The sequence below is a fragment of the Monomorium pharaonis genome, chromosome 3 (genome assembly GCF_013373865.1).
Source record: "Monomorium pharaonis isolate MP-MQ-018 chromosome 3, ASM1337386v2, whole genome shotgun sequence".
Classification (NCBI taxonomy): Eukaryota; Metazoa; Arthropoda; class Insecta; order Hymenoptera; family Formicidae; genus Monomorium; species Monomorium pharaonis.
The window spans coordinates 27,682,464-27,706,719 of NC_050469.1; the positions used below are offsets into that span (position 1 = coordinate 27,682,464).

Consider the following 24,256-nt stretch of genomic DNA (forward strand, 5'->3'; position numbering starts at 1 on the left):
ATTTTCTGAAACATTATATTTTAAAATTTTTTAGGAACATTATTATAATTTTGTTTGTATTTTATAGATTAACATCGTTGCTGCAACTCCATTACTGTGCATCGTATTGGTGAGTTAAATTTATTTTATTTTAAAGATAAAAAATATTTGAAAATTTCTGCGATTTTATTACATACAATAACATATATTAAAAAGTACATTAACGTACATTTAATGTAATATTTGGTAATAATTTTTTGAAACATATTTAAAAATTTTTTAGGAGCATTATTATAATTTTGTTTGTATTTTATAGATTAACATCGTTGCTGCAACTCCATTACTGTGCATCGTATTGGTGAGTTAAATTAATTTTATTTTAAAGATAAAAAAATATTTGAAAATGTCTGCGATTTTATTACATACAATAACATATATTGAAAAGTAACGTACATTTAATTGTGCTGACTTATATTTGAGGTTAATATTTTCAAATATTTTTCTAAAATTCCAAATTGGTTTATTGAATATATTTTTCTTTAAACTTATAATATTTACTACTTTGACATTAGTATCTTTAAAATATTTTATCATTAAATTTACACAAATTATTTTAGTCTTAAATAATTTATAATTGGAACCGTCACTTTAAATTAACATTTGAACATGTTAAAAATTTACCTGAAAAATGTGAAAAAACAAGATTTGATACAAATATAATAAATGTTTTCTACTGTATAATTCTTTAATGTAATTATCAATTTTATTAGCAATATTGAATATTTATATGAAATAACGACTTTGGTCTTACGCATTGTCTCGGTGTAAGTGTAAAAGCTGGCTCATCGGATCTGTCTTTGATTTATTATCGATGTATCGCGTGAATATTTTTCGTATCGCTGCGAGGATTTGTATCTTTCGTTGCTTATATCGAACCTAAGATTCTCGTCGTAGATCGACGCCTCATTGTTATCGATGCGCGTGCACCCGGTACAACGGTAATTAACCCATAAAGAGAAGGAGAGTCCGTCTCTCTTTCTTGGCGGCATGCCGACGTGTAGATATAAATACTCTTTGTGCAGATAAACATATAGGTGCATGCGCTCACGCGGAGACAATGGAGCACGAGGCGTTCCGATCGCTTAACGGTATAGAAATATCCTTCGCTGCTTTTCTCGACCGACAGAGACAATCGCAGGTCGAGCGAGCAGCAGGTCGACGACGTCTTATTCCCGTGGCTAAGGTCGTACCCTTATACGACGATCTATATAGCATATATGAGAGGCAAAGAGCGAGCAGAAGGAGGAGGAGGTGGACGAGAGCATCGGACAAGGCTTTAACCGACATCGTGCAGGAGCCGGCAGGTTCACCAAGGTTTAACCTTGAAGATGATTAGAAAGCAAAAGATCCCACCGTCGTCCTCCGACGGTGGATCACGACTCGTTCTCGCTCTCCTGCGGCCTCTCTCGCGGGAGTCCCATTGCTCCAGAGATATATCTGGGGCAATATCTTCTGAATTCCGCACGCGAACCGGTTGATCTATAATCATAGGAATAATCGTGCGAAAAGTATGATGATTGTAGACCTTTACGCGAACTGCCTTCCGCGATTCGGATGGGTAAACGGCTGGAACGAGGCCGCCCTTAAGGGTGTTTGCCATAAGAAAGGAATCTTCCAATTAGCTTATTGTAAGTTCACTATTTTAAAACAGCTCGCCGCACGCATGCATACGCATACGTACAAAAAAGTAAAGAGATTTAGAATTACTATAATTAATACAACGTGTTTAAAAAAAAATTTGAACCAAGAATTTTAAAGGGCGTACTTAGATTTCGCAAATACCACATTTAATAAGGCTGAATTTTATCATCACAATTTTTTTTACAATATACATATAGGAACATGTCGCGTATCGTAAATTATTCTTGTTCAAAACGTGTAAACTCGTTTTAAATGTATCTTGGAAACATGTAGTTTACATGTCCAAATTTAATAAACCTCGGCGAATTATTATTTTTACGGCGTCTCGGCTAATCGGTAGTGCCAGTTTCTTAGTTTAGATTGAGTGGTAGGTTTTGGCGGAGATTACTAGACGTGAGTAGCATCCGGTATAATTGAAGGTTCGCGCGCGGACCGACCGAATTATAAGGACTACCTGTGTGGTGGCCTCTCCTGTATTCACAGATGATACACGAGGCATTGCGTATCTCTAATTTTCGTGGTGCTTCCGAAGGTTATTCTCACGGCGAACAAAGCGTGGAAAACGGAACCTATTGCGTAGTCCGCGATGATCGATCAGTCGCATGTGATCCTAGATCAAACCTACTGTTATCCTGTACGACGTAGTCATAAAGATCACTTAAAATTACTCGTGGCGGTAATTACGATAATTAAGTAATGATTATTACGCATCGCGTTCAATTCCTCGTCGATAGAATCGGTTTAGGCGGTTTAGTTGATTAGCGGATTAATTGATTTTTGCTACTGGTGAGAGACTTCCTCCCATTAAATATGAAGACTCACCATTGAAAAAAAAAACGACAATTACGCGATCACCCACTCACGCTTCCGTTCTATCGACGTTTGATCTACGAGTTTATCAAGGGTTAATACATTCGACATAGCTGACCTCAGAACTATGCGTCAGTACAGATCGGAAGGAAACGAAAGTATCGAAAGTTCAGTATCTACATTATATTCGTCGCGTTTCCCTTACAATACAACGAAACATATACTTATCCTTCGTCAGGTACATTAAACGAAGCACGGAGGTATCGGCGATACCGTTCAAAGTCCAATATTCTTCCCCCCCCCCCCGCGCAGCAGCTCGTCGATCACATCAGCCGCCATATCGAGTCCGCGTTGATCGCTCATAGTTAAAAGCATAGAACGAGCGCCGCGCACGCGTGACACTCGTGACTTCCGTTCGTTCCGTGTGAGTTTTTAAGCCGCTCTATCGCGGCTCGATCGCGGTCGCTCCTGTCTTGTACGCTTCTGTGCTCGGAGCGGTTTTGTGCTCGGTGACGAATCTCCACCTGTCGACAGGCCGGCGCCCTTATCGCGCCGACGGATCGCCCCCGCTTTGATTTAATAAGACCCCCGCGCGATGACGCGATCTTGACGGACGTCGGTTCGGTCGGTCGAGGAACGACGACGTCGGCCGCGCTTCCACGACGCGCTCGTCGCGCTCGTGACTCGCTCGCTCGTCGGAATGCGCGCCGACCGGCACGGATCGGACGACTCGCGGGATTCGTGGCGTCTCATTTGAATTCCGCGCGAGTATCGCTCGCTCCATCGAAGGACCCGCTCTCCCCCGGTATGCGAGCCCTTCGAGATCGCCTTTTAGGTTTACGAGCTATGCCAGCCGTCCCTCGCCTACGATCTTCCCGCTTTCTATCGATGTCGGATGGCGGACCCGCGAGTTAACTTGGATCACTTGGAAATTGCGATATGAACACCTTATTTCGTACTCAAATACCGCACCTGTGATAACGCGCATTCCTCCTTTCATCCCGCCGCGATGTTTTATTCGTACCTTCATTTTAACGAATTATTCTCGATAGCTACATACGTCTCTTTTGTGATGCTCATAATTTTATGGGTTGATAATTCTTTTCTAAAAATTTACAGCTATTGCATTAATGTAATTTTATTTATACAACATCGAACGTCAGGGATGTTTCGATTTTTACACATTTATCTATGTACAATCAATCTATAAAAAAACGCGTTTATTACATGAGAGTTTTTTCGTACTCGCTTTTATTTCGTACGGCACTTCATTAAATACAGTTATACTATCGCTAATAATCTCGCTGACTGGTCGATTAACTTTGCACATGAGATGCCCCATAGAGCTCTGAAATTATCTGTTTGGGTCGTCGCGACGAGGTCGATGAAACTATAAAAATGTAGAAGAATGTAGAAGAGAAAAGAGAAAAATTCAGATAAAAATAGAGAAAAGAGAGATGAGAGATCGTGACGAAGGACGATGAACGCAGAATGAATGGAGGATGGCCGTACGAACGCGTTGGACCGCGTTTGAACATTCCGTGGCGAGATCCCACGGCGAGTCCCGGCGAGATTATAGGGTCAGTAATTAATATATTGAGAGGTAATTAATATATTGGTCGGGCCGCGACGGCAACGTGTTATTACGTGGACCGTGCAGAGGGTGGGACGGCGACGAGGGAGAGAGTCGGACCGTACGGCCCTCCCGACGTCCCCTTTTCGCGACGACAGATTCAGGCATGTCATACCCGTGTCGAGGTGAGCCTGCGGCATTCCGCGGGCGGACGAATGAAGTCTTACGAATTTTGTTATCTTTCCTTCCTACTCGCTTTACGACGGACAATTTTCCACGGCGAATAAACGCGCTCGTGGAACTTATTAGAAACGGAATAAGTGATGATCACGCGGACCGTTAACTCGCTGCGACATCGCGGCAATTGGTAACGCGCGCCGCTCTTCCCCGGCCAACCTCTCTCTCTCTCTTTCTCTCCTTCATGCCTCGTGTTGTAATTTATCGATTGACCGCCTCCGATAACTCGTCCTTTCCCTCTCTGCCTGTCTTTCTCTCGCTCGCGAGAGAAAACGTGCGCACGCAGAAAATAACGCGCGATTTAGTTTTGTAATCGATGATGGAAGCTGATGGAAATAATTAGCGAAATTATATGTCTCTCTCTCTCTCTCTCGGGAGGCAGCACTGGTTTATAATGAGATTCTAATAGTATTGATAGATTTGAACCTTATTAATATTAATGGACTTCAGTGTTAATGTTTATTCGCGTACCGCGCGGATAAGCCGAGCGACAAAAGCGCGATCGAGAAAATCTGATCGCTGATCCCGTTACTCTGCCCAACTGCAGGAGCGGAGTAGGTCGTAGGTATGGAGGGAGCCGCACGCGTCTGACATCATTATCGGGTCGTCGATGACGACGCTCCGAGACGCATGTACTGTCCGCGGGATCATTAACATGTACCTCGGGAACATATATCTGCGAGAAAATTACTAGGGAAATGCCCACGTGGCACGATCATTAGCCGAGTTAAAGATCCGCGTCCATGTATGGAATTTATTAACGCGATATTATGATGAAGAAATCAGGCGCATCTCTGAGGCATCTTCTGGGGTTGATCGCCTGCTATATGTATGTTTCTTTTCGTCTCGCTTGCATCCTTGCCATTTTCTTTTTTTTTGTCTTGGGAATTTCTTGTACACATAATTTCGCGTCCCTTATTACCGCGCTTTAATTATTGGACCTTTAGTTATTGGCGCATCTCTGTCTCGTTATCTTCCGGGCGAATAGCCGTGAAGAGCAGAGTCTTTCGCATTTCACCTCGCGACAAGCGCGATCGTGTCTTATAGATATATTACTCTCTCTAGATATAGATCTCTCGATTCTGGAGGTCTCTCTCTTTCTCTTTTTCTCTCTCAAACACACACACACACACACACACACACACACAAAATAAAAAAAGGGACGAGCTCGGCACTCCCGCGCGAACGTTGTGGTGAAATCGCGGAAATCGAGCCGATGCGAAAGGTCACGACGGCGACATTTCGTGCGACTTGCGTGGATCGCGCGCGAAATTAATTCGTGGCCTGACCCGGTCGATGTTTTAATTCAATTTTTACCGTCCGGTGCCTTTGTTTGTCGGATTGTCGTTTTGCGCCGGGTTTCGATTCAAGGCTTTCGATCGATCTTCGCCGCGATCCGTGGATCACGAATCAGCCGATGGTCGCGGCACGCCAGCGGCGGGCTGGAGATGGAGTTATACATATAGGCCGGTGTTGCGTGCAAGCTCCATCGCGATCGCGATCGCGTTCGCCGAGGAATCATCTCGTCGCGCCGATCTGGAGATGATCGAGTGATGAAATCTCTTCCTTTCTCGAAGACTCGTCCATCAACAGAGTGACGTGGAATTAGCAGCTCGGAATGGGATGATAATTAGGAATTTGAATTTCAACCGAACGCGATCGATGCGTCGGGGGAGAATGAGCGGCAGTGAAAGGCGATGAGAACTGTATAATTGTTTTCTCAGATTTTATTCTCTTCTTTTTATTCGTGCTCATCTTTTATCCTTTTATAATTCTCGCGTCACGAATGGCATGTGTATCGTGTATACAATCTATACAAGTGTGTAAACTATCTCGTGCAGAAAAAAAATTAGCACTTTCCCTCAAATTAATTATCAAAGTTTACTTCTTGCTTGGTTTTTTTTTACAATTGAGGTGGAATTGGAAGTCATTTATTATTATTTATTCGAGAAATATCTTTTGCTCTGCCACGAAATTTTTTGTATCGTATAAGTAATTATTCATTGCTGCAGAAAATCGGTAAAATGTTTTTTATTATTGAATACTATAAATTTATTATCGATTACGAGTTAAAAAAAATTTTACAGCACTTCAGCGAGCGCTTCCTTAAACGCTTCTCTAAAGCGGTCTGTCAAGGCTACTTCTGTTTAGACGTATCGAAGTCGTTTACCACCGACAATCGACAGTCGAGGTTTTCAATACTGGGCCGTTTAATAATACCGCTTGGTCAGTAGATCGCCGCAATATTTTAACCGAACGCGGACGTGAAACGCAATGCCAGGGACTCGGGATCCCCCATTGGGAAAGTCCCTTTAAGAAGCCGGCGACTCTGCTGGCGTAAGCGCAGACTCTCTTGGTTTCTCGTCGTCGCTCTCCTCGTTGAGTGATATAAAACCCGCATCCACGAATAAATACTCCATTGCGGGAGTACGGGGTCCTAAATATTCATGGGGCAGCTCGCTCTCTTTAGTCTCCGTCCCGTTCTTTCTGCCGTTCCCCTCTTCCTCCCTCCGTTTCTTGTCTCCCAATCGCTCCTCGGTGATCCTCCTAAGCTTGGCTATGGTCGTCGCGAGGACGTTCGCATCTCTTACTACCGCGAAGTACGTTCTTATTGGACATCGGTGGACTCTTTGTGCCATCCCGATCCGCTCTGTCCGATATTACGAGACGTACTTCTTATCGAAGATGAATCGCGACAGCCGTTAAAGCACATCGATTACGAGATGCGAATTCTCGTGCTCGGAAATTCTTAATTTGCTGAGAAAATCCTCGACTCTGCGTAAAATTGGAAAATAGTTCAATTAAATGGGGGAATCTTTCTTTTTTAGCTTACAGACAAATAAGCATCGTCGTCGATTATGCGGTGGAAATCGAGTCATCTATATTTTTAGAGATCTGGCATAAATGCATCGGCTGATGCGGCATTCTGCTTCGCTAATTGTCCGCAAAGAGAAACGACTTCTCGATAAATATTTAACTACCATCGGTGGCTTTCTACGAAGTAGCTGTTATGCACATCGCGACGCGTCGGTCGCTCGGTTTGAACTCTCGGGCGGAAGCGAAACGCGATCTCAGGTTCGATAACGCGACGATCGGCACTTTGCGTCGTGATAATTCGCGATTACGATTCAACCGTCAGATCATCGCGTTAATAGCCAATAGTACCCGATTTCGCGAGCTCACCAGGAACAGTCGCGCCGTTAATTAATTTTCCGACGAGTCGCTGAGGGCGAATAGCGCGCGACCGCCCGATCATCGCTCGTTCGATCCTCGCTCGGCGACTCGACGTAATTAAGTTTGCCGGTTCGAATTACGCTTACGGAATGGCAAAGCGCAACGCGTCGCGTCTCAACGCGGATTAGATAGCTCTCGTCGTCTCTTGCCTCTCGGTTCTCTTTTCTTACCGGGGGTCCGACGTATATCCATTGCCTAGCAGCGCCTCGCCTAACGCGTTAATCTCCTTCGACGCATCGTCCACGGAGCTTATGCGTGAAGATGTCCGGCGACTTCATCGAGGGACCATCGATCTTTACGACCGGCTCGCTCGCCGACCGGTCGTCCGGTTGGTGCTAGCTGCGCGCAATTATCTTTATACCGTACGACAATTGAGTTTCGCTTACGAGAAAACAGCATACCTTGCATACCTCTCTAAGTACATCTGGCGTCCTTATCGACCCGTTCCGAGCGTGTTCCTGCATTTTTGCCATTCGCGTCAAGACCCCCGGAGAGATGTCGTTCTCTAATTCGTCGAGGCATCACGTATTGCGAATAATTAACGTTTGTGCTGCGAATAGACGAGCAATTGACTTTCGCATAGCTTCCTAACGAATTTAATTTGATTATCGAAAGTAAGACATAGTCGGAGCGAAATACAAGTAGAACAAGAAAGCGCTCCTTTTGACAATCGCTCCAGAAACAATAGTTTCAACGATTTGCTGTAATACAAATAAATTTTGAAATTGCGATCTTTATGAAATTAAGCAAGTGGACGGTTTGTTGAAAGTTTTGGTTGGGACAGCTATTTGAGCATGACGAAACGATTCGTATTAATGTGGAACAAGAAATGGTTAGCGAATCCTAAGGAAGAAGCGGAACGATTTAAGATCGGGCACGCGTGATCGAATATCATTACGATTTCCGTGGTCGGAGCTTAATGCCGCGCGAGAGAGAGAGAGAGGTTGCCCGTGATCGTTAGTGCGCGCGGTGCGTACGATCACCTTCCTCTTCAGGGGATAATATCGCGCGACGTTATATTCCGGTACGACCGAGTCGAATTAAGAGGGCAAAAATCGTACAAGTTCAGAGCGCGCCGCGCGCGCAAAGTGGAACGATAGGCGATTTAACGGACAGTACGCGTGATCGGTCGCAATCACGCGCCCGCTTTAGAGGTTAATGCCGGGACGCCAGAAAAATGCTGGAATTAATGCGTCGCGTGTGCTACTGGTTGCGTGCTGGACAACCATTCTTGGCGACGAGTCCGGGTGAAAAAGAAAAAAAAAATTGCCGCGCTCCTTGAGAAAGGAGCAAAGCCACACAAGCGCGTCTAATGATTCTCGGCTCCGCCTCGGAATTATCGCGGAGGCGCGTGCTCGTGAGATTCTCGATGGGCATTTACACGGCTTGTTTTTGCTAAAACCTAATTTTATATTACCGTATATCAAAGAGACAAGTTTTGCGTAAATCTTGAGAAACGAAAAAATATCTCGTAAATAGAATTGACGCATCATATCAAACCAACATTTTATTTTCGTCTTTTTTTTAAGAGTATGAATATAAAATACACTCATCATTAGACCTTTTATTTCTATATATACTTATAAACATAAATGATAATATTATGTTCGATGAAGTACATTTTCTCGAAGTAACTTTGCTTTTCTAACGCGCGAAGGAATTAATAATAATTAATTGCTATAATTAATTACTATCGTCATAGAACCTCCTCCTTCGCTGAAATTAAACGTATATCGCCCACGCCGCGCGCCCAGCGCGGCCTGATCTTTCCACCCTAGGTACCAGTTTCCGTGCGTTCCCAGCGCGCGGCGTGGAAAAACGCTCAGTTCCGCAATGATAATATCGCGGCCCCGCACGCGCGCACGCGGCCTATCGCGCGGAATATCAGCCGATAGCATCGGGACAAGTGCTCGCACACCCCCATGAACGACGGCGCACACCTTGCGCGTCCGTCGAGACGATACACGAGGAGGATTTACCCTCCGTGCCGGAATTCTCCCCCTCCCTCCTCCGTCTCTCTTCGTCCCGCCGTTTTCGCACGAATATTCGCACGAACCACGTACGTGTGCATGTGCATGCGAACCACCGCGACCGGTGCATCTCGAGCGCTTCTTATGGGCCGCGCTGGCATTGCACCATAATATTATTAGATAAACGGCGCGCCGCTAGATAGTGCGCGCTTCTATATGGTTTACATAAGCGACTGTGACCCCTCGCCTCGCGAGGGCCACTTCTTCTTCTTCCTCCTTCTCTTCTTCTTCTTCTTTTTCATCTTCGTCTTCGTCTTCTTCCTCTTCTCCATGCTCTTCCTCCTCCTCCTACTCCGCCTCCCTTCTGTTTCACGGTGAAACATCGTACCGTACCGCGTTGCATAGAGGAGGCCCGATATTCTCGCAACGTGCAACACACTGGCGTGGCAAGCGACAAGTGCGCTCCATCGCGTCCTCCTCCCGCATGATTCTCCTTATCCTTTTCTAAAGCCCCCGCGCCGCCTCCTTCCACTTCCCCGTCGTTCATCTACGAAGGGTTAATGGGGTTTCACGGAAATTGCTTCGCGCCTAGCGACGGATAGAAACCGCACGCGAAATCCGCCGCGAAACGAGGTTCTCATCAGGAACAATGTGATGAGTTGCGGGAAGAGAGTTTAAGGAGAGAAGCAGCCGTTGTAATACTGAAACGTGAAGTTCGTCAAGTTACATTTTTTTTACACATTAATAGCACCGATTAGGAGTCTACTTGTTGCATATTCTCTCTTCAGCGTATCTATTTTACCCCCTTTTTTTCTCAATTTCCAGCAATAACATTTACACACGTAGAATCGCACTCGATTCTTTCTTATGGGAAAGTTTTCCATATTGTATATACATGAGTTTGTGACCATTCCATATACGTGTACGAAGACACGTAACAGAGTCTAGTCGAGAAAGGAGCGCGTGGAGTATGTACACGAGCGGAATTTGATAATAGCGAACGTTTGAATTGGAACCACGCATGTACCTCATACAATCCTGGGAATTGTTGAAATACTACTTTACACGATCCCACTTGGACTTGAAATAAATTTTCCAATAATAATCAAGCATCGTTACTTATGATACAAATGTTTCTGTTTAGGTAACTCGCGCGTTAGAATGCTAATTTTATTTTTAAAATTATTTAATAATAAAAATACTTTTGTGACTTTTTATTCTCTTTAATTGATCTCGTGTTTCACAATTCTATTTTGACAAACAAGTAAATAATGTTTTGATAGTATACTTTCAAAGAATACTTTTCTATTTTTTAAGATGTCACGATTTTCATTAATTTTATTTAATTGAAATGTAGAAAACTTTATCCTTTTTAAATCTACATGAAGTTAAAGAATATTGTTTACCAAGAGATCTTTTGAAACATGGAAAGTTACCGTCGATTTCGATCAAAGTCGGCGCGGTTAGCGAGAAAGAAAGTCATCGACGACGCTGTATAGATTTCCGCTAGACCGAACGTGACCGAAAAGCCAATATCGATACACTTGTTCGTTCCCAGCCATGAGGGGGAAACGAGTTCGATCGGTTTAATGAACCGATCGCTGTATCGATTAACGCCGGTTAAGACCTATTGGTTACGTGTCTCGTCAAATTTGTCAACGGGTGCGAATCGACCACCGACGTAATGATATTGCACAGTCTGAAACTCGATACTTGCAATATTGTAGTATAGGGATAGAAAAGAAAAATTGAAGAAGCATATGATGAAGGAAAATAAAAAAGTAATGTGATGATTAGAAATGTGATATGACAGGAATTATATTAATCAGTTATAAATTGCTATGTTAGTGATACGATCGAAAGATTGATATATGAATAAAAAGTGCCTGACAAAAAGTACGGTTGATTGAAAGACAGCAACGATTACGTTTGTCAATATCATACTCGTGCTAAAAAGGAATTAATCAGAAATAAGTGCTTTATTTTATTGGAACCGACTAATTTATCCACACACTTTAAGGTTGTCTCTTTTAACAAAATTTTTGCAAATCTAATTATATATCTAAATATATCTACTTCTTAATTTTTTCTAATTTATTTTCAAGGCTTTTATTCAGATTCGGTATAAACTTTATAACTTACAATGAAATTTTATGAAAATTATTATAAATTATATAACTTATAAAATTAAACTGATTAGATAAACCCGTGTTTACTGCGAGTAATAATCGATCTAGTAATAGTAATGTATCATGAGCGTGTAAAGACAGGAATTCAAGGAGTCACGTTTTTCTTATCTTACTCAACTTGTCTACTCCCGCGTATGTATACATATATGTCTATCAATTCCTGCCGCAGGAAGGATTTCAGTATCGCCATTTCGATGTGCACGCTAGCCGATCAGCAATTTATGATCATCGAAGGGCGCTAAAAGCATCCAGGCTGAGTCTCTTAAATGCAAGCCGCTACAGCTTTGCTCCTACGTCTCTCTCCCGCTCCTTCTTTACCCTCTCTCTTTCTTTCTCTCTCTCTCTCTCTCTCTCTCTCTCTCTCTCTCTCTCTCTCTCTCTCTCTCTCTTTTTACTTTCACGTTCCTTCTTTTGTACCTGTCGTTCGTACGTGCATTGCACGTATACATACATAAATTGCGCGAGTGCACGCGTACATGTGCGTACACGAAGCGTCTTAATACATACGAAAGACTCACGAGAAGTGAGCGCTCGACGCGGCCCAATTACTTTAAATTGAGTTATAACCGGATCAAATTGCCGATAATTGGCGATTGCATAGCTTAATCGGGTGCCAGTCCTTCCCTTGCGTCTTTCCCTTCCTCTATCTCACCGTGCCAGCACCGTCAACGAATGCGCTGCGCAGCCCTTACCTCTCATCCCCTCATCTGACATCGTTCGCCTTGTGTGTATGAAGTTATTTTGCAAAGTGGCTTCGAAAGAACGGGTGGGCGTGCAAGAAGAGAACAATGAACGAGAGAGACAGAAAAAGGGCGCAGAAAGAGAGCGGGAAAGAGAGGGTCTTCTTTTCGCGAGCGAGAACGAGTGAGCGAGCGCACGCGCGCCCTTATCCTTCGACAATACAAATTGCTGATTATGCGCCCGGCTTTTATGTGCCTTCTAATTGGGCCGCCTCGGCTCTTGGGAAAGATCGACCGATCGCACGATCGGCCCTCGTTAACCCCTAACGCTCTCCGTGCACGCCAGGGATCCATATAAGCCGTATACTTCATGGCGAAGTTTATCGGTACCGACGATAGCCTTCGCGTCGCACAGAACAACGCGATCTCTCTTCGATTTGTCTACGACTGAATTGACTCGCATCAGTAAACAAATAATCGCGGTCCTAAACAAATAATTACTTTTCATCACTCTCTTATTACATTTGTACTTTTCGGATTCATTATTGTATTTCAATTTACTGTTTCATAACGATGATAAAAATGTGAAACGTGAGAAAGATTGAAAATTTGTTTAGTTCAAAACGCTTAATTTTTTTCTTAATTTATCTGAAAATGTGTGTGCTAGAAAATTATTTAATTCGAAGATTTTATGAAACATCGCATAAATATATTTGTTCATAATACGATAAATGCATGCTGCCGTTTTTGTTTTAAGACGAATCGAAATAGCAGGAAAGATAATATCACTCGATGTAACCTTATAGCTAATTTAAATCGAACGTATGTAAAACACACATGTCGTTATACAACTGTATAAAACCAAAGGAGCATCACTATAATATGTATTACTGAAATACGAAAGTTTGATTCGTCATCGAAACTCGTTGACATTATCGGAGGATTATGATTTTACACAAGATATATTTTTTATCGCACGCATGATGTAATGGCGCGTGTGGTAGTCCGAACACGATTTTTGACAAATAAAATAAATAGTCCTACTTTGTAAAACCGTCAACGGCTGTAGGAATTAATAATTGCGCGGATACACGGCTCATTACTCATGGCTATGCGATCGACAGTGGTTTTACGCGAACGCGGCATTTCACGCAATCAATTAGGCGTCATTACAGTTGGTTCTTTTGATTATCAGTTTGCTTGATCAGGAGGGAAATAAGCGAGCGAATAAGAATGAGAAAAGAGCAGCTAACTGCACGCAGAATCTCGTAATGAATTCTTACCTGTACTGCTTGAAATGTAAACGATTAGTCGATGCTTGAGCCGATTCTCGCATTCGGTGCCGATAACTTGTTTATCATATCTCAAGAGAGCCGTTGACATTCTATATATAATGCTTGCACCTTACGTTTCTTTCTTGTTGTCGTTCCTGCTGATCACCGAACGCGTTTTCCGCGAGCAGCTTCGAAAAGACAAACAAGTAGCATTTTAAAGTCCAAACGAATCACTACGGCCCGTTTTTATTTTCGATATAAATCTTCTTGTTGATACGGCTATAGCTGTTTATTTATGAGAATAATTTTAGCATACAATAATTTTAAATTATTTATGTAACATATATTTTTTAACGATAGTGAGCACACACTATGTCGACATTTGTATGATTAAGTAATGCACTTACGTAATACAATTAATAACAATAAGATGATGGTTTAAATCTGAATTTTGAAAAATCGGGTAGAAATCTGGTAATATATATATCACGTATTTACAAAATGATGAAATATAATCAGCTATATTATTATATTTATATTCAACTAAATATGACGAACATTTTCTAGTCACGATACGAATAACAGTCACATTGAACGAATTTTCGTTTGACGCAAATAAAACAAGCAATCGCAATAGTAAATCACTTTTTATCGTTTATATTCCATTCCTAGAGATTTAGACGCTTGTGTATAAAGTCTCTCTGGGACCGGTCACCGTTGTTCTCGTGAAAATTCGCTTTTGCGTGTTGCAACGGGAGACGAGTGATCGTGTCGCAGAATCGTAAACCGACTCGTCTATCGATATTTCACTCGTGCCGAACGGGAGTCGCGCTCACGGTTAAAATCGTCCTGTTGCCGCGGCAGTGTTGCCCAACTCTCATGCATAGAGTCATGACGGGTTTAAGCGATTGCTTATTGCTTGGCTGGTATAACCAGTCGCCGTGGACTGACGCACTGCCTCAAGTCTCGCTCGTTTGTTATCCGCAATAGTACGTGCGTACATACACATACACGGCTGTACGTATGTATACACGCTGTGAACCAATGCGTCTTGATTCGTGTACTTGAGTATCGTGGACTTTTTGGTACCGCGATGCACATCGGTCTCGATATTGAATCAACTATCTGTCCTACGAGTTAATACGCCAAATCCGGGTTAATCACAACTTTTTTTGGCTGTCTGACTGACGACTTAGGACTTTTTACTATCGCTCATTGGAAATTAATTGCGAAATCTCTCGGTTTTCTATGTTTTTAGAAAACTCAACTTTTTTATAAGTTTTATAAGTTAATCAAGGTATTATGTTTTTTTATCACCTATTATTACATTACATATTATTACATGATAATATATGGTAATCAAATACACATGATTAATCAATGGCTTATTTATATTATATACGAAATGGCCAAAAACATTTAATGCAATTCTTTTTAAACACTTGTCATAAACATTTTATTATGATTTTTACGATATACTCTGTCATAACGTATCCAATGAAAAGATTATTAATATGTTAAGAAAACAACGTTAATGAATAATTCTATAAATTCTTGAATGCATATATTAAAAAACACTTTAAGTATTGTTCAGTCTGAGTGTAAAAAGACTGATTGATTTGTCAAGGTTAGTTGCGTGAGCTGGTATTCGTAACTTGATGATTTTGCAACGCTCGTATTTCTTATTGTAGTTGATTAATGTAGATTGAATAATGTGATCCATCTTTAGAGTCAGCACGTTGCATATATATATAAAATAAAGAAATATATATATATATTACTCGCAATTTATGCGTAGCGGTAGTTTCACGTAAAAAACTTCTATAGTTTTTACTGGAGATTGATTATAATTACAAATTAGCCGAGTATTGATTTACTCACAAGATCAAACAGGGAAAATACTCGCGATTTGTGACATGAGCATTTAGGCAAGCTGAATGCAAACTGAATGGGCCTAAAGCACACAAATTTAAAGAGTAAACCGCTTTCGAAGTGAATGTTCGTTGATACGCTCAGTTCCGCATTAAGAAATGAAATTAATCTATTATGTTATTAAATGTCACTTAAATTTCTCCTGTTAGAATCTTCGTTCTGGTTGACGAAACATTTGGTTTATTACAATAAAAATCCATACTCTTACCTTTCTTTGGTTTTTTAAATAAAAATTTATTTACACTTTTTTTCTGAATTTAGATACAAATTTACATATTTAAAATGTCTTTAACAAGGAATTATAAAGCTAGTATACTATTATCATTGTGCTAATTAATGTCATAGACATTAAAAATGATAAATAGTAATCACAAATCGAAATATTCCAGACTAGTAAAAAAAAAAACGAATTATGTGTAGTGAGAATTGTGAAAATTGTTATCCGTCTTTACATATCTATGATTTTTTGAGCATGTCTAAAGAAATAAAAACATATTTATGCCATTTTTTTTCCGCTTAAATAAATTTTTAGTTTTTTTACACTTGAAGAAATGAATTAAAAAAAAAATAATTTTACGATGTCTGTAAATGAATGTGATATTGATAAAATGTTAATCAGTTTTGATGTTTTCTTTGTTAATGTTGATTCATATTACGAAATGCTGTCATCACGTAACAGCATATTATTTTATTGGTTTTTGAAAAGAGAAAAAAATTATATTATAATAATAAATTTCTTGCATAAATATTAAGTAGAAACACAGTTGTTGTAGGAGAGTTGTTTATCATGTCGTAAAAAGAATTGTGCAAACATTTCTTCAAGTGTATTGTGAGAATGTTTAAATATGAAAATTTAGACACATTGTTACATATAATTTTGGAACAATCTTTTTGCTCTAAATATTTTTTCATGTTTGTTTATGAGTACAATATACATATATCACATAAATCATCCACCTTATGTTATTTATTTTTGTATACATTTATTGCTTTTTATAGAGAACTTGCCCGAAGTATTTGATAAATAATGCTTAATAATAATGACGATAATAGTTGAGTCTAATAAAAATAATAATACTAATGGTAATAATGGTAATAATATCTTTTTACACATTTTTCCGTATCATCAATAATAGTAAAAATATTTTGTTACATTAGGACATAGATATACATAGATATACATATCATACTTCTACATATGTGTGAGAGTGTATTTGTATGACTGTGTGACTATATGACATACTGATAAATACACTAAAGCTTTTAGTTACTGGCCAATATATCTCACTCTGGCTTACAGATAAATTATTATCTTTATTTTTACTTTGTCAACAGAAATGTAACGCGTTCGTAATCAATTTCTCGGATATTTATATTAATAATAAAACTTGAATCTATTTGTTCGTTTGTTTGAAACGACACTGATTGAGAACGACTAAATAAGTCTCTAAATAGATATCTTTTTGTTATACCGGTGATAATATTTTTCAAACATTAATTTTACATTAATTTATATTATTAATATTAATCATTAATTTGACTTCTTGATAAAAAAACATTATTGATTCAAAACGCCTGCACCAGTCATATAAATATATCATTAGTTTCAATTAATAAATTAAACCAATATAAATCGCGTCAATTTATCGCTCCGCGTACTGTACAAAATGAACACATTTTCATGATGGTATTACCTATGACTGTTGGTCAAAATGACCAGCGTCTCCTCTTCAATATCACTATTGTTTTTCCATCGCGAAAATAGTTCTATATACATCGTGATCTTCGTTAAGTTATTTATTTCTGTTTACTGGAATTGTCGCTGTTATGTATATGTCTATCGTTTTTTTCTTGAATTTTGTTTTGAATGTACTTTTCTAGAAACCTTTTCTTGAGATGAAAACGAATCGAGAATTGAAATTAATCCAATCAATTCGCGAGTCTCAAAAACAATTTGCCGTCAAGGACGTACCAGCGGAAAGTGTCAGATCGAGCGGATATGCCGCGGTCTCTTCCTTAGGCGATCTATCGTTCTTTTCATCCCGTTCTTCCTCCTTCTCTTCTTTTTCCGGCGATTCTCTAGATCGCGACGGACTACCACTCGTCCGCATGCTGAGGTCGATCGGCTCGTCACCGGCAGGATTATTAGAATTAGAGTTAACCAGAAGTAGATTGTTGTACCTCCATGGAGATGGCAACGAATGTGTCCCCGACGTGAACATTCCGCCCGGGAGTAATAGGGGATGTTGACCAGTGAGCATGAGCATGCCGTTGATCGACACTCTGGGTATGGACGGTTCTTGCTCGTTTGCTCTCGTAGGTGTGAACGGCGATCGGCTTGAACTGCTCCTGGACTGCACATCGCGAGGATGATCATCATCGTTGTACTCGCTCTCGGATCCGTCGGCGTTTCTAACATTATTTCTCGATACTGATTCCGCCGGCACAGGTGATCGGTAAGAATCCGACGAGTAGAACGACGTTCCCTGAGTGAGCGTCGTAGTTTCCGTGGATGGACTCTCCTGCCGGGGCGAACGATTGTCGAGCGGCGATGATGAGACTTCCCTCGATGTGGGTGGCGGTGTTGTGATAGATGAGAGCTGTGGCTGGTGTTCCCCCAAATACCAATTGCGCAGATAGAGTTGATGGTACAGAGCCACGTCGTCGGGATGTGGCGATCCGTCCGGTCTCTGCAGCATTGCAGGCGATGCATGATATGAATAGGGAACCCCCGGATTTTCCTGACCGGTCAACGTGCCGTTGTCCATTTCGTTGCTGCCGTCACTTTGCGTAACTTGTGGATAATTTAAACGGAAAGACGTAGGAATGATAGAGGACGGAGATATCAGAGGACGGAGCGAGGACGTTATCTCGTTCGTGTTTCGTCTCGTCTGCTCCGAAAAATAAGTGATCTTGAACCAGTTGGAGCGCCGCCCGTAGCGCGAGCTCGACTTGGACATACCGACTTCTAGGCATTTCTTTAATCGACAGGCTTTGCAAGCCGTCCGATTCCTCTTGTTAATTATACAGTTGCCGCCGTTCTTACATGCTGTCACGTTGTTGGGGTTGTTGTACGTGCGACCGAAGAATGACTGTAACAGAAGATTATAGTAATCCTGTTAATTGTTAGTATTGCAATATCCAGATAATATTAAAGTTGCGGTTTTTATATTTGGAAATTAACATTCCCCGAAAAGTTTTGCGCAAACAGAAATTACAAATTGAGTGCTGCAATAATAGCGTTATTATTGACTTCGTAGCCATTCAGGGTGCCTCGGCACTTGATACTTCCAGATTTACGCCACTTAAAATCACATGCGAGATTAAGGAGCGGAATATTTCGCTGACGCATTCGTCGAAATTAATGCGTGTTGCTCGTTAAATTGATCTACAAATGTACTTATCGTCGCACCGGATACCTAACAGCTTCGCGGCTACGGTCGTCGGAGGATCATGAATTTTCACGCAATGGCTCTCGGGCCAACCTTCGACCTCCGACACGTTTAGAGAATCGTGGAGAAGCGCGGTGCGACGTGCGGCTCATCCATATAAATTAATCGGATTATCGAGACAAACGAAGCATTATCGCGATAGAAGCCCGCGCCGTACTTTCGCACCGGATATTACCAGATACGTCCACGGGAGAGAAACCTTCATACGACCGAACCATATAAAGGGTCGACGGTCGGTGCCCGTGTGTAAGCCACGCGCGTTTCTACCGGATTAAACGTCAGGGTTTAATGTTACGCGCGTCACGTGAATTAGCATGCCTGTGCCTAGAAGAGAGCCGTGTACGAGAAAGAAGGAGAAGGGCAGAGTGACGAAGAGCATGCAAGAGAGCGAGCAAAGGGTGAAGGGAGCGGAAGAAGATGGTGAAAGAAAGCGAGAAGATGAGGAGGAGAAGGAGGGGAGGAGGAAGAGAAGGAGGAGGAGGAGGAGGAGATAGAGTATATACGTGGCGTGGCCGCTCGTAAAGTTAAACGCCTGTCGGCCGACGATAAAACTGCCTCGAGAAGACCCGTTGCTTCGAAAGGTGCGCGCGGTCTCGCTCGCACGGTCATCGAGTACTAATTTACGACGCAGCTTTGCAATCTTTCGCCGCTCGCACCCTCCGGAAATTTCGAAAGATGCCACAATGCGAGCGAGCAACGCCCGCAATCGGTTACACATCGCGTTCGATTAGGCTTCCGTATTCGGGAGAAATTTCTAATTAATCCCAAAATACATTTTTTCAAGTGAACTTTGTCCTTAAAAAAGTCAAAGAAAGCGCTTAATGCGTTAACCTTTAATAAAGATTTCCATTTACGAAATAGATAGATATTAAACGTGAAAAAATGCATTTACTTCCTCAATTTATTTAATCTAAATAATTATATATATTTATATTTTTTACCAACGTCAACTATGAGAGAATATCTTCACGGAGAGAATTTTCTCTTAATTTTCCCCCAAAATCTGGTAATTGTGGAATAATGTATGACCTCGAGGAATTTTACTATACTGTTTTACTATACTGTAAATTAAAAAAAAAATCTCTCCGTGTTCGCCTGAGATGCATGTAATAATCCGAAGCAATAATTCTCGCGTTTGCAACGATCCATTTCACACAGTTTTCAGCTGTCTCCGAGTCGTACCTTTTCTTGCCAAGAACAGTCTTATCTCTTGTTCTGGAAGCGAATCTACGCGTTGAATACAGCCGCGCACGCATCTCGCATCTTTTTTTTATTCCCAAGGCAAACGCGAATCGTTCTCGTGCATCAATCCGTACTCGTCTATTCCGAATAGAGACCGAGTATGCTCGAGTGTGCTCTTCCTCTTCCCTTGAATTGAGGCGGATTCTAATGTAAGCAAATAACTTCCGAGGACAAATCCCCGCGACCATATCCGCGCGCCGTAAAAATTTTCAACATACGATCTTGCCGTTCTCAACACAGACCGTAAAGCGTAGGTAAAACAAATACAAAACAACCGCCGCGGACAATTCTCTCTGGACGATTAACATCGTACCATGAGTCACTTTTTCATTACTTTCATTATTCCGAAATGTTATTTCACGACGGTCGAAGTTCTACTTTCATTTATAATACTAATTTTACCGTGAATTGAAATAAGTTCAAGAAATAAGTGCCACTTATCGATCAAAGTGAGTCTTGATGCTTAAATAATATTTTCATATCAATTATTAAATATAGTTTTCCAGTTCCAACTTCAGTTTGCGATTGCGTTGCAAGTTTGACAACCATGTCGGCATGCAGTTTATAGGACGGAAAAAAAAAATTAACAATTGGTATAAAAATATAAATATTATTGATATTAAAATATTATTCATACGGTTTAATATCCGACTTATTATTGTAATTTGACCTATTTTTATATGTTTCACGAAATTCCATTTCTTTACGAACTGTTCTATTTTATAAGGCTAACAAAGAGTAAAACGTAATAAGGAAAGAAGCATATATGTATTGTTTGAGAATAAGTATGACAATGGACATTCATCAAGTATCATAATTATTATGTCAAACGCAACAAAATATATCGGTAGTGCTACGTCGCCGGTGAAATGTGCTACGGAATACTTTAGGTCTCCCGAGAGAGTACCGGTTTATTAAATTTTATCGCGGCGCGTGCTTACTCTTTGGAGAGGCAGACTTTCAAAATCCGCGAGAGAAAATCAGCATACAATAACCGGCGCCCATTGTTTCTGTAGTTAGGAACTGTCGTTGCGTACCTATCTGCAATTCAATCAGTGCAATACCGTAGGACGTGGAAGCGTTCTGTGTCGCACGTGATAAACTGAACTGCCCGCGAATGTGTAATACATCCGAAACGTGATTTCTAAGATAATCGCGATTGCGAAACATTCGCTGGAATAACGCGCCGATAATAACTTGCTACAATTATAACCGGAGTTTCATTGTTTAGTCATCTAATTTTGTTTTTATATGTTTGAACGTATCACGTGTTTTATATACTACACGAATAAAAATGACGCAAATGTTTAAAGCGAATGACGTAAAAAAATAGAAGCTTTGACGTTACTAATTGATCAAGATATCTTTCACCTTAACATTCCTGTGTCGAGACGCCAATAATCGCGCGAATGTTTTTCAATCGACCGAAGACTGGCTACTCATCAATGCGCATTTGCATCGTTGATTTTGATTCGCGGAAATATCAGTACCTCATCAAACCGACCACCGGCCATTTATCAACGGCGACATTCGCGAAGACTCGTCTCTCGATTAGAAATCACTCGAAACGAAAACGAGAGTGCTCTACGCTTGGAATAAGTATGCGGAGCACACGAGACTCAAGGTCTGTTCTATCGAGTGACGTCACTCTGTCTCCGTTTGTCTTCGTCTGATTCACAGTTTCTACAATCTCGTTTTGCCAGATTTCTTGGGATCGCCAAGACATGTATCTGTAGCGTCGAATAACCGTCATTTTCGTAGCAAGATATAATAATAAATTCATATTTGCATCTGATTTATCCGATTTTTTTTTATAGTACACAAAATGCGGAAGAGTGATAATGATTTTTGCTACCGCCTTCATTAATTATATGTATTGTTATGTACCACGAACATTTAAATAATAAATACAGAGTGTACTTCAACGATAAGGAAAAATAATAACAATGACTGCCTCCAGGCGATCTTTGTTCTCGAGTTTTAATCCGTAAAAAAATGGTTATTCCCGATTATATAGTATTCCAGGTAAAATAAACGTCATACCGTGAAGTGTTTGAATTTTCTTACGTTGCGCTACGCTTTGCAGGTGCATTTCGTTAGCGGATACGAGCAAATTGAACTTATCTCGAAAGCATCGGATGGATTCCGCGACGTGTAATGAAGCGGATCGTGATTTACGTACGTGTTTGATTGCGGGGCGCCTACATAATCGCGAGAATACACAATTAACTCCGCTGTAACGAACGCGGATCTGCTATGAGCAGCGAACGATTAAAAATAGCCAGACGGATCCAGTTACGTTTTTATTTTACGCGGAACGCGTAACCGCCAACGCTCTTTCCTCACACGCATACACAACACATGGTGAGCTCTATTCGGAGTACGCGGCGCAGCAAATTGCGGGATAATACGACCGGGAATAAGAGAAAAACCATTAGCGAGTCCATTATGGCACGTCACGGCGGAAACACCGTCGTGACTATGTAATCGATTATTATTAGCGCGGCCAGTTGGTAGCGCAGTGCCACGTAGTGCCAGGACGCGAAATCCAGATCGTTGCGGATTATATTATGGCACCGCGTCATCCTCATCTGGGAAAGTCAGCGAAGTGAGCGAGGAAGAAACGCGGGCAGAGGATGACCGGATGCGAGGAAGGAGAATGACGCGCGAATTACGGTTTGCGCGCTGGTCCGCGACCAGCGTGTATCAGGGTCACTCGCCGATACGCGAATTCATGTGTTAATGTCGCGCGTTCGTCCGAGACGTTAACGAGTCGTCGCGACGAAATCGAGGCTAACTATTTCCACATTGGTCGATCGATCATGCATTTTTCTTTTCGCGATCGTTCTGCTTGCATGATTCTCAAATTTCGAGGATAAAAAACTGGAGCTTATTAATATCGTAAGATTTGAATCTCACATCCCAAATTTATATATTTATTTGAATTAATTAATCGAAGATATTTTGTGCGCGTTAGTGATGCTAATAGCAGAGCTTAAACTAATGAGATATAATATTAATATATACGTGTAATTATAAGACAGTTAATGTTCCAATATGTCAAACGAGCGGGAACGATCAGACTCTCCGTGGAGAATCTGTCGATCGCGGCTTTATCTCGGAGTAGCCGGCGACACTCGCGATTACAGCGTAACTGTGCGCCGGCAACAGTTGACTCGCGGCGTAATCGCACGACGCGACCACCGCCGAAGCTGCTGGCAGCCGTGTCCCTAGTCTACCACTCTGACTCTGCGAACTCTTCTCTCCGTCTCGCTTCCTCGTCCGCGCTGGCGCGACCCGCTCCGGCACACGGCATGGCATGGCATGGCATGGCATGGCATGGCACGGCACGGCGAGGCACCTGTGCCGTGAGGCACTCCACCACCGTGCGCCTTTCTCCGTCGCACCAGCGGCAAACGTAACGCAACGCGCCTCGTCCTCGTCGTTCCTGCGCGGCGCATCTAAGTCTCTCTCGGTCCATTTCTTCCCAGTCACCTCTCGCCGCGCTCCGCTCCGTGACCCTGCGAACGCGCGCCTGTCCTCCTCCCTCCGCCCCGGTGCCATTATGTATATTCCCGCTCGTCCCGTCTCGCTCGTTCGCTCGCGCCTATCAACAATCTATATTAAGGACGTGGGAATGTGAAATGGCCTGTCCAGCTATGCCAGCGATGCTATTGGAGTCGCGGTGTGGCCGTGTCGACTGTCTCGGCTCTCTGATTCCTCTCCGCACATCCTTTCCCTTCCATCCACCCCCCTCCCCCTCACATCCACCGCACGTATAACCACGCATCTAACACACCTCACCCCTCTCCCCCGTATCACGCGTTCGTGCCGTGACCTCAGATTCGTGCACGACGGATGCTGCACGCCGAAACCCGTGCGATATGTGCCACGGACTTTCTCGTAAAACGTTTACGAGAAATCCAGTAATGTGCCATAAGCCTTCGTTTCTTCCTCCAAAAGTAATTTTCGTCTTTTTCACC

The 24,256-nt window shown here is 41.8% G+C and overlaps 2 protein-coding genes across 2 annotated transcripts in view; both read right to left on the minus strand.

The window, feature by feature from the left end:
• LOC105840452 (knirps-related protein) overlaps positions 1–14,623 on the minus strand; it is a 180,530-nt gene extending 165,907 nt beyond the window's left edge. Inside the window, exon 1 of the mRNA XM_036283929.1 lies at positions 13,657–14,623. The gene's annotated coding sequence lies outside the window, so the exon portion shown is untranslated. The remainder of the gene's footprint in view (positions 1–13,656) is intronic.
• A 1,169-nt stretch (positions 14,624–15,792) lies between these two features.
• Positions 15,793–24,256, minus strand: part of LOC105830304 (protein embryonic gonad) — a 32,141-nt gene continuing 23,677 nt past the window's right edge. Inside the window, exon 3 of the mRNA XM_012669543.3 lies at positions 15,793–18,671. Within this exon, the coding sequence (XP_012524997.1) occupies positions 17,523–18,671 (1,149 nt within the window). The 3' untranslated portion in view covers positions 15,793–17,522. The remainder of the gene's footprint in view (positions 18,672–24,256) is intronic.